The sequence below is a fragment of the Temnothorax curvispinosus genome, unplaced genomic scaffold (genome assembly GCF_003070985.1).
Source record: "Temnothorax curvispinosus isolate PA1 unplaced genomic scaffold, ASM307098v1 QBEX01007734.1, whole genome shotgun sequence".
NCBI lineage: Eukaryota > Metazoa > Arthropoda > Insecta > Hymenoptera > Formicidae > Temnothorax > Temnothorax curvispinosus.
The window spans coordinates 2,833,265-2,845,088 of NW_020217514.1; the positions used below are offsets into that span (position 1 = coordinate 2,833,265).

At 35.8% G+C, this 11,824-nt stretch overlaps 1 protein-coding gene across 1 annotated transcript; it reads left to right on the forward strand.

The window, feature by feature from the left end:
• Positions 1 to 1,444: 1,444 nt before the first annotated feature.
• On the forward strand, positions 1,445 to 7,597 carry LOC112457346 (pre-piRNA 3'-exonuclease trimmer-like). The gene is made up of 12 exons (XM_025020336.1): positions 1,445 to 1,709; positions 1,799 to 2,033; positions 2,180 to 2,461; positions 2,537 to 2,741; positions 2,837 to 2,938; positions 3,016 to 3,132; positions 3,214 to 3,325; positions 3,429 to 3,528; positions 3,631 to 3,717; positions 3,867 to 3,955; positions 5,757 to 5,855; positions 7,335 to 7,597. The coding sequence occupies exons 1-12, from the start codon at positions 1,462 to 1,464 to the stop codon at positions 7,402 to 7,404; spliced, it is 1,746 nt and encodes a 581-aa protein (XP_024876104.1). The 5' UTR covers positions 1,445 to 1,461; the 3' UTR covers positions 7,405 to 7,597.
• The last annotated feature ends 4,227 nt before the right edge of the window (positions 7,598 to 11,824 follow it).

The window sequence follows — 11,824 nt, forward strand, 5'->3', positions numbered from 1 at the left end:
TAGTTTACAGTTTTATCTTTATAACACATTACACGTTATACATTTTTATCTATTTGACTTATTATATGACATGTTATTATTTTATTATGCATTATATATTAAGAGTTACTTAATTATATTAATTAAAGTAATTTAAATCGACCGTAACTGGCAATCTATAACGTCTTTCCGATATGAACAATGAAAAACTGTGAGCCAACTTGGTTTGTTGGGGAGCAGTGTGGTCTAGTGGTAGAGGGCCAGACTCGTAATCTGTGAAACCGGGTTCGAGTCCACTAGAGCCATGTAGCATGGAATTAATTTTCCAAAAAGCAGTTGGTCCAGAATGGTCCCCCAGGTTGGGGATTGCGACGATAGGCTAGTTCCCTATCTCGCTAAAAAACCGAAAAAATTACTAAAATTTTCATGCGCGTCACTAATTAGATGACGAGGCATTTGGCTATTTTATAGAGAGTCATATAGTTGCTCTTGCCGTTTGCCCGCGCTTGCTTGAGTTTCTTCACGTTGACATTCAGAGCACTGCACTGGGCAGAAGTCGCATTGCGCCAGCGTCCGCGAGGGCCATCCGCAAACCTAGAAGAAAAAAATATATATACATATATTACAAGGAAGAAGGCAGTACAGAAGGCGATCCCTTCCATGCCGTCTGTCTTATAATATATATTATATATGTATATATATTTTTTTCAATATAAAAAAAACCAAGTTGGCTCACAGTTTTTCAATGTTCATATCGGAAAGACGTTATATATATATATATATATTGCCAGTCACGGTCGATTTAAATTACTTTAATTGTTATTCTATACTGGCGAAAGAAATTTATTATCCTGTTAATTATATTAATCAATTATTATGTAATATTAATATTTATTAATTACACTACGTTCATTTTATATTATATATATATTATTTTTAAAAATATATAAAGTCCACAGAGAAATGTAGGTACACTAAATATGTTTTGTTACTGTCTTTATGGAATGAAGACTTTCCTAATATTCGAAAAAAGGTGAAACCGACCCTATATAATATAAATGTTTTATATGTGGTATATCTTCCATAGAGTTAGAAATAAATAACCCTAATAATTTAATATCGTCTATAATAGAATATAAAAAAAATACATATATAAATAAAACTTTTGTGTCTACATTTCATTTTTAGTTTAAAAATGTTGTATAAATTTTAATAAATAAAAAAGACAATATGCAAGTAAGACGAAGAAAAAATAATATTTAATGCAAAAAAATGATATAAAGATGTAAATTAATATTTGTAAGAGTTCAAAGTATTTAAAAGCATTCAAAAAATAGCTGAAGAAAGTACATAAGTAAAATCACACATTACATTATACTTTATAAACACAATTAGAATTTCATTTGACAAATATATTTTGTTCGTGCATATGTGTATCATCAAGGGAAATCATTGCAGATTAGTGTACCATGAGAGAACGTGATGGCGATACCGCCGCGAACAGCTGGGACCTTCCTACTTGCGTTGCGCAGTAGACCGGTCTTGCATGAGGTCGTCCAGCAATTTAAGGTTATTACGCACGTACGAAAAAAAAATAATATTATGATTGAAGTCACGAATCATAATTTCAACAAGGTGTATCCACACCTGGAGCACACGTTGAAAAATGCAAGTTTTATAGCGATTGATGGGGAATTCACAGGTATAGAAGGCGATGATGCAAAAAATAGGTTAGTTTGCACTGTCCCGGGAACGTATAATCGAGCGTTTCGATGAATATTGGTAACAACGCTTCACATTTCGCAACATTTCGTTGCAGCTTGTTCGATTCCGTACACGAGCGCTATGAGAACAACAGGAGGCACATTCAGCCGTACATAATAATTCAATTCGGTATCTCGGCGTTTCGACGAGTTCACGATGAGACCAAGTACACTGCGGAGACCTTCAATTTCTTTCTGCTGCCTAGGTCCATTCCGTCAAAGAACAGACAATTTCTGTCGCAGGCTACAGCGTTAGAGTTCCTGACCATGTATAGATTCGACTTCAACAAAGTATATATGCATATCTTATGTATCCATTACAGATATTAACTTATTTTTTACTGCGAGTTACTACTAATTATAATTAGGATCTTAAATTATATCTGACGTTTCATTCTGTAGGAATAAAGAATTTATGTGTATGTAAAAAATTTTAGCTTGTCTATGAAGGTATTTCATACCTGGATGAAATCGACGAGGCAATCTTACAGCAGCAGCTACAAGAGAACACGTTGTTCGACAATGTGGAGCAGTCTCTCTCTTACGGAGAGGAAAAGGATTTTAAAGATGTAATTGTTCAAATATATGAATGGCTGAAAACAGCTGGTGAAACAGACTCTTTTAAAATTGAGTCCCCTACTCCAACTTTACAGTATTATATGCATAAAGAATTGAGGAGACGTTTCCCAAATGTTTGGACCTACTCGGGGAACAATATGGTATGTATGGCCATACTGCTTTTCAGGAAATAAAGACTTTCTTTCAAATTTCTTAGGATTTCTTTAACTTTTTAGGTAAATGTGATTAAAGTGCCACCAGACTCAAGAAGAATTTTGGAAGAGGAAGAAGGCTCTATATTAGAAAATGTATTGCTCGAGTCATACATAGGTTTTTCAAAAGTGTTCAAGCTCTTGGTTAGTCTGAAAAAACCTATAATTGGACATAATTCTTTTTTAGATTTTATGTTTATGCATCAACAATTTTACAAGCCATTACCACGTATGTATAATTTATTTTTTAAGTTTTTCCGTTATTCGCGATACACCAAGGGGGTGAAAATTAAATCGAAATTAGTTATGGATAACGTTTTGCAGGAAAATATACTGATTTCAAGAATAATATACATAAACTATTTCCAACAATTTACGACACAAAATTTTTAAGCTTTGAACTGAGAGAGATTCTCCAAACAGAAGGTAATTATTTAATATTTATTTATTAGTTTGTATGATTATTGTGCAGAAACATATTAAATACATTCTTTTTTTTTCAGAAAGATGGAAACTTAATACTCTAAGTGCTTTAGTCAATTATTTTACAGACGAGCGAGGAAAACGTGTAGCGTTAGGATCGCCTATTATTCAGCTCATAAATTCAGACGAATTAGATGGTAGATATGTAGTTTTTTCTTATATCGATTCTGTATAATACTACTGTTAATTTATGAGTTATAGTATTTTCCTATTTTTAGATATTATGTCTTCTAACAATAATAGATATCACACCGCAGGATGGGATGCTTATTTTGCCGGTTACATATTTATTAGATTGGCTCATATATTTGTTACAAAACAATATGGACAGTAAGTTACGTATTGCATGTACAATTAAAAGTCGATAATTATTAATTTTTACTCAGCATATTTAGTAACCATATATATATTTTATTCTCTTACAATTTTACAGAAGTTTAAGTTCAAAGCAGTTTACGCATACAGAACTGATGAATGGCGTAAAAAGATATGCAAATTGTGTAAATATTATACGCGGCCATACGTCATACTTGGTAAGAATAATGCGAAGTATTTTAACGATAAATATATTATTTACTTTGCGAGAAGAATAGTCGACCGTATACCATTTTTTTCATAAAGAAAAAATTTGCTAGAGATTTGACGGACCTGAACCGAAATCGACTCGACCAAAATGGCTTTATGTGAAAACGTTAGAATCGAAACCGATAACCGCCTCACAGGTATTATTTTTAATTATTGCACATAATATTGCAAATACAGTAAAATTAAAATCTTAAATACATATTTCGCATATTTTGCATATCGCGATGTACGTAAGATGAATGGTTTGCAATCACAGTCTGCATTATTATGAATTATTTGATTTCAGATAGCTGAAAAAATGTCACAGTTTGGCGCCGTTGACGTAAAACAATATGCACCGAAGCGCCTGTTAGTTGCAGTAGCAAATCACGGAAGGTTAGTACTCTGTACCTTCTATCAAACTCTCTTTCTTTTTCTTATTTATAATAGTTTTTCCTGTGTTCTACATTACATATATAAATAACGGTCATTACACCAATTTTGAGTGTATGAGAAATAGGACGCAACTTTATGCATATATTGAAAAAGCGATCGCTGCCAACTGCGTCCGATTTCAAGATATGTATGAAAATAATATAATTGAGAACTGTTGAAAAGCGCGAGAAATTAAATCTGATAAAGGCCAGAAGTATCTTATATTCAATTTTATTCTTCCACATATCGAATAAATATGAATATTGAATACATAGTTGTACAAAGAAGGGAGGGGAATTTATAATAGTGTGAAGCTGCTTCGGTGCAAGGTGGCGGAACTATTTTGGATACTCTTCAAGGGCAGCCGCATATACTCACCAACGCATCGTACAAAATGTGATTTTAGCGTACCTTACTTACCCATTTTCATATAAAACAATTATATTACGGTGCAAACTCGCACGTTTATCTCTTTTCCACATGAATTAAAGATTGATCTCATTCGAGCATTCAGAATATAATTAAGAAAACGTTAATTTAAAAAATTAATTTTAATTCTCTGAATTGGCATATAACAAAAAACACAGGCAACTTGAATTTCTTTAATTTTAATATTTCTGAAGAAATGATAACCATTAGTATTTGTAATAATTATTTTTATTTTAAAAAGTTACTGTGAGAGAGTTTGATGTAAAATATAATTAAAGAAACTTCGCGATCAAGAAGAGATGACTCAATATTTTCAATCTAAAGTATGCTGTATCTCAGCTGTGTCATTATATTTAAAATATTTATTCAAAGATTTTGCGACTGAGGGGATTGGCACGATGTTACTTATATCGAATTATTACAGCATTTCGTAACGGTGAATCGCCGCACACGTTCGGCCAGAGAGTTTATTTTTCCAGTCTGATTGTACGATCCATCGATCGACTGTGCGCGTCTGTCTAATTCGAATAGTCTGAAAACACAAACCGTCGAATATATCGCAAATTCAGTAAATCTGTTACAATCGCTTGTTCTACGGGGAGCATGTTGAGATCACGAGCGCATTAAATACCTTGCGATCGTTTTAACGCTGCAGGTGTTCGCGCGGCGCACCTTCGTGAGTTTCGTTTTTTTAAATCAACGAACTAAAATAATATTTTGTACGCTGCCACTCACTGACCTATCGTCACGGCACCACGGTTGATAAATTGCGCGTTCTCTGTTATCACTCTTGAAAGTATCGAAAATTTTTCTCCTTATCTTCAAAACGATTTGATAAGAGAGCACTTGAAATATTCACCTCGCGTGTTTCTGCACAGCAGATAATCCAGAAGACATCTTTCCTACACCGAAATTAAAAGACTAAATTATCCCATGGAATGTCGATAAACGATACCCCTTTTATGATGAAACTTTTCCTGAATATTCGTTAATGACAGATAATTGACTTGATGCCGTCATATTGTACGCGTAAGATTTTCTCCGTCATTGGCATCGTTCCCGTCTTTATGTCGCTTTTACCAACGAACTTTTGCGGATATATTTACAGACCGCTTATTAAAAGACCGCCACTGTCTACACCACCGTGTACATTATTATTAACGGTCTATTATTACACTTGATGTGCCACACGTGTGCAACTTTTGTCACGCGAAATTGGCTTAACGCGTTATTACGTTTATCTCGTCGAGCGAGGGACTATCGGAATTGTTGGACACGTTTCTCATTTGCGACGCAACCGATTAAACGCGATTTCCTTAATCGTTTTACACAGCGCACGGGACATATTGATGCACTTCAAGCAAAACAAGGAGCTGTACGTGGCACCTTACAATCCGATACGGCATTCACCCTCGGTTCAACTTGTCCTATGGTATGTATAAGAGTCGATAATTAATCAAAGTGTTCTACACTGTTCTACACAACGCATGATAATTTGGCATGAGTCCCGTTAACAAATCGTCTTTCGAGACCAGACGTATGAAACCAGACGTACGTACCGGTCTGCTTAACTTATTTAAAGTAGCTTGTGCATTTCTGTTCATTGGCGATTTGTAGCATATCTAGACGAGATTATCAGCATTCATTGCCTTATAATTTACATAAGTTAATTATGTCATGCTGTTGCAAAATATCTCAGAAACTTTTTTAACCTGCAAGTAACTTAATCTCTATTCGATAAAGCGTTCTTCCTACGTTTATTCTACGTACGATCTTCATGCATTATAAAGAGAGAGGAATTAAATTTATTTCAAAGTTAAATATATTTCACAGAAATAGCTTCAGCTTTTCTTCTGTATTGAGGAACTTTCGCCGTCTCGTATGATAAAGTCAAAGTATTATTAAATGAGACGAAAATACTTGGAAGTCATTAGTCAACTAGTTAAAAATTATCTTTAGTAATTTGAAAAGACACAATAAAGCATAATTCTGCGATTTGAAAGGAAACTTGGAGATTTGTTTAAGCATCAAGATATTTAATGTGGAAGAGACTGGTTTGAGAAATCAAATATTGGTCGTTCGTAGCCGCGACAAAATGTTACAAAGTGATTCTGGGATATCTGATCCCTACGCATTACGACTTCGAAGCACCTCCCGGTGTCGCAATCGCGATTTCAGTCGACGGTCGCTGATGCATTAAGGCTGATCCGATCCCTATTAGTGGCGGAACGCCGTTGATCGCATTACGTCAAACAAATTAATGGCTCCCAATTGAGCTGTGTTTGCGTAGTCTCTAATTAGCGTCGGCATTGCCGTAGATGCAGAAGCCGCGCGGCTCGCGTTGCCAATTGTTGCGTCGGCATTAACGAACGACTTGGTCGATCGTTGCATTACCTAACGCTCGAGGGTGAAAGACTCGCCGTTCCTTATCGTTTTCCTGGCTATCCCATTTCGTACGATCGATATATCAATCCGCGCTCATCATTATACTGCGTTCCAAGTGCAATGAAAATGCTATATTTAGGTCACCAAACCCGTCTCGTTTGCATTCGCACGCGTGTGCTATGTAATGAAATTCTTTTCTGAATTTAATATAAAGAATAAAGACTCGGTGCTCATCGATGATTTTCGTGATTTTTTTTCCGCGATTCTTTTTTAAAACGCCTTTTATAATCGATAATGGCAATGCGAGTTTTCCTCGAATAAAACTTTCGTCCAACATTCTTGTTGACTTTCATCTTATTGACGAAAGAAAGAATACATGATTATATAGAAATTAAATCCTTTCACGGTGCTTTAATTACGGAATTGTTTGGCAAATTCAAATATTTAAATTTAAATTTTATTTATTGATTTTTTATTGTCAAGTGATGTATGTTTATATAAGTTGCTGATTTTTTGTTAACTACAGGAGCAGTATAGTCGTTTCCGGCGGGATTTTCGCGTGGGTGATGCATCAGAAGTTACAGAGAAGTTCTTAAACAGACTGTAAATATCTTTAAGATATAGCAAAAAATCTAAAGTTTTTATGCATTATAAGAATGTATTAACCATCGAATACATTAAGTTTAAAAAATATTAAGTTTTTAAAAAGATAAGATTTTAAGTATATGACGTGAATGAGATATATTTTTTAAATAATATAAAAGATTAAATATTGCAACTTGTAACTATTTTGCATGTCTTTTCTTACCCTCGATTTGCAGCCAGGATCTCTGAGAACATCGACTCCAGGTTGGTGAACGGATTTATCATTGAGATTAAGATTGGCGACTCTGCGTGTAAAAAGCTATTTGTGACGTAAACAACAAAGCTGCTTGGCGTTCTGTAAAAGACAGCGAGCATAGGAACGGTTACGGGTCCAAGATGCAGAAACGATGAGCATTTTACGCTTCGCCTGTTGCCTGTTGCCATTCTGTTTAAATTTAAGATTCAGCTCGGCAGCAGAATCTTCGCGGGAGTTGTTATTATTATGACTCGTAGCGAGAGCTCGAGAATTCTAAGCCGGACGGAGCTTGAAGCTCGGGTTTTCGAGTCGAGCAGGAAGTGTGATCCACCGTTCTCGCTTGCCAAAGAGACATTCTCTCTCGTTTTTCCTTTTTGAAAAAAATCCAATTATCCCTGTCACGATCGCGAGCCGTCGATCCGTCCACACACGTCCATTCGTCAGGTTCTTTTTCCCTCGATATTCTTCTTTTCGTCACCGCCCAACCGTTCCGAATAATCATATGTTAGGATTCTTTCATGTGTGTTTTCCGCGATACTTTTTTTTTCAGTAACGCGCGGGAATTTATCTGCGAAAGAAAGTGAGGTGAATTTCTGTGAAACTATACTTCGGTGTCCGGTATATATTCTGAAAAAGTAAGACTGCTTTCTGCTATAATATTGCAAAATACACTTATTACCTTTAGGGAAAAAAATTTTTTCTTTCAATTTTATGCGCAATGTAAATCTTATATTTTTATTATATCTTTATTTGTATATCTTTATAGAAGGAATATAAAAAATCGTCCCTAAATATATTTCTTTCGAAGTATCCGTTGCCATATCTATAGGTGTTGAAAATAAAGAATTCGCGAGTGAGGGCCGCCGATTACGCTACCGGATGATGCATCCTCCCGATCGAAGTAGTCCGCACTTTATCGTGCTCCTGAGGAAGAAGCAGGGATATCGGCAAAAGTTTTCTCTGGCCGTTACCCAAGGCCAAAGCACTCGAAATAATGCGGCAGCAATTTGTGTAGGCGTGCGGCCGGACAGTCAGCTTGGTCGCACTGGTATCCGATGGCAGGTGGACTCCTCGAGAGACGGTCCCTCCCCTCGTTCTCATATCTCGCGTAGATGAGGCAAAGGTCGCCCGCGTGGGCTCGGGCCCAGGGTTATGGAATTGGGTTAAAAAACTGCGAAAATTGGGACATCTCGAAATTGATTGGATATTCGCGATGCAATCGAGCTCGATCTGATCTAGAAGTAAAATAAAAGCTGAAGATTAAGACTGCCTATCTTTTTCCACAACGGATCGTGATCTGTTGTAAAATTTGACATTGCAAAAGAATTCATCGTTGTCACATTACATTTGTTACACTTTAAAGATATGGTCTTTAAAAAATTTACAGCCAATTTTTCTATAACTGAAAATTCGTTGTGTAAATACTGTTTTAACGGATCCTTGAGTTACAAATCTGTGCTTGAAGGAGAGCGAGACCTTACATAACAGACTAATTTCTAGTGCGATTAATTTAACAATTAACATTTATAGTTAATTATTAGATAATTATGTCTTTTTGCTGTCTTAATCTTATTTAACACGCTATTTTATAATTTAACGATCTAACGCGTCGAAAAAAATCACATTGACACATAAATCTCATGCGGTTCCACATGCGCAAATGCAATTCTGGCGAACGATCAACGTGTACAAATACAGAAAATATAACGTCGGCGTGGGCGGACGACATTTCTCAAACATATATAATAAAAAAACGGTATTGGATCACGACACACGTAAACACGTTTGGCAGCTGCATCTACACGCACGCCGGCTGTGAAATTGAAGTCCTAGGCGATCTCCTAAGAGGTTCTTCAACATACCGGAACATCTATCATACGATCATATGATCACTCATCATCGCAAGATTATTATATCATGTATGATGTGTAAGTTTTGTTTTATCGTCATTATATAATTTTCTACACCTTATGCACCATTAATCAATTTCAATATCACCTGTCATATTTCATGTTTCTTTTAACGACAGACTGAATATTATTAAAATGTTTGAGTGATTGCTTTGATGATATCGAGTTATCAACTTAAATTAATGATTAATATTTTTTTAAATCTCGGTTAAAAACATATGTTTTATTATAATGAATTTGTTTGCCATTGTGATTTGAGTGGTATCTATATATTGCAAAATTTTTCGTCCAAATGATTATTGAAGTATCTATAACATCGAGTATGTATACACAATGAAAAAAAATTGCAAAGAGCTTAAGAAAAAATTGACACCAAATTTGTCAAGTATTACGTGTGCGGCATGAAAGGGATGAATCAGGAATGCTTCGCATCAAAATGATTTATCTCAATGTATAACGTGCAGAACGGCGACGAATCATTAATTCGAAGTGGGACAAAGCCACGGGTAGGTATTAATGGAATTTCCCCGAAAATTGGCTGCCGGCAATGTCGAGTCTACCAAAAGCAACGCGAGTCTGTCCTCTTCAAACACCCCTCGTCTCTCTATTTCCCTTCATCGTCACATGCATATTACGCGTAATCCTTTGTCTCCGTCTCTGGCTCTCCCTCCCCTCTCTCTCTGTCTCCCTCCCCCCTCTTCTTTTCTTTCCCTCTCTGCTCCTCGTTCTCTTTCTCCACGACGAGCTCGTTACCGCTCGCTTGCCGCCCGTAAAATCGTATCTCGTGACTGCCAGAAATATGCTCTGCGAACCCACCTATCCGTTCGCCTTCACCTATCGGTCCGGTGCCGTTCCCAGGACGACGCGACGCGCGACGGAGGAATATCGCCCAGCGACCGTAAAGACGATTGAAAATACTCTGTCGCGAGCTTCTCTCGTCGGCGGATTTTGAAATCCTCACCTCGTCGTCGTCGATGCAGCATCGCGCCGCCGCCTGGGATAGCTTAGCACCTGTCGCACCGTCGCCGTCGGCAGTGGAAATAGCCGTTGTACACAGACCGGAGAGCGACCGCGGACCCGCGGCCCGAGTAGTACGAATAAACGTGGGCGCCCGTTGACACGTACCCGCCGCTCGTCGTGATAATTAAAAGGAAAAAAAGCCTGGCTTTTCGAATTACACTCTCTTCGCTCGTATTCTCTAAGCCACTTAGACAATATAGAATTCGTGTCAGACTTTTTACTTACTATTAAATATGTATACCGTATGTATTTTGATATATATTTTTTTACGTACGTATATTCTGATTTTTCAGATACTTTTCATATTTACACGACATATAAGACTGTAAACAGAATTCTATCCTGAATTCTGAATTATGGATCCAAGTGAGATATAGGAAATAAAGATATAAAAGGAAATATCTCTATTAAACATATATAATTATATCAAAGATGTTAAGATGTGTCCGTCACACTTACGATTCTTATAAGTAAAGATCTATCCAAGTAATACACTCTAATTCTTTTTAATTTAGTACAAATGTAGAACTACTAAAAATTATCTTCCTATTTTTGCCTATATAAGCTGCACCCCTTCAATTTCTTTCTCATCCATAAGTACAATAATAATGCATAAGAAACAAAATGTAATACAAGACATAGGAGCTAGATTTTATAGTTTGCTAATTACGAATATGAAATCAGATTTGGAAAATTATTTGTTTAAATATATATAAAAATTGAAAAAAATACGGTGATATATACCGCTATAAGAGTTATTCGGGCAAATAATTTTAAATATGGCGTCAAATGTGTAAAATAAATTGTTTTACATTATTCTAAACATTATTCAATAAACGGTCATTTTGTTTCTTATGCATTATCACTGTACTTACCTATTGAAGATAGAAGAGTGAAAATTGACAGGGTGTTAACTATTAACTGTCCATAAAATCACTTACGGGTAAAAGTGGAAAGATGGGCGAAATACTTTTCACAGTTCTACATTTGTGACTTTAAAACAAAGTCGGAGTATATCACATATCACTTGGGTAGATTTACTTATTAGTAATCAGACGATATTAGACAAAACAATCATTGTCTATCTCGTTTTTTCTTGCTTGTATCATTCGAAATAGTTATTGCTTCGCACCTTAATTTTTAAATGCATTATTAATTGATCCCCAATATGTTTCATTAATGAAAAGTTCCAAACTCGGCTTCTTGCAGCCAACGTATTTCTTTTCTTTGTATATGTAATATTAG

Coding starts and splice junctions, on each gene's coding strand:
- LOC112457346 (XM_025020336.1), top strand. CDS start 1,462: ATGGCGATACCGCCGCGAACAGCTGGGACCTTCCTACTTGCGTTGCGC. Junction 1,710..1,798: donor GGCGATGATGCAAAAAATAG/GTTAGTTTGCAC, acceptor ATTTCGTTGCAG/CTTGTTCGATTCCGTACACG. Junction 3,326..3,428: donor GTTACAAAACAATATGGACA/GTAAGTTACGTA, acceptor ACAATTTTACAG/AAGTTTAAGTTCAAAGCAGT.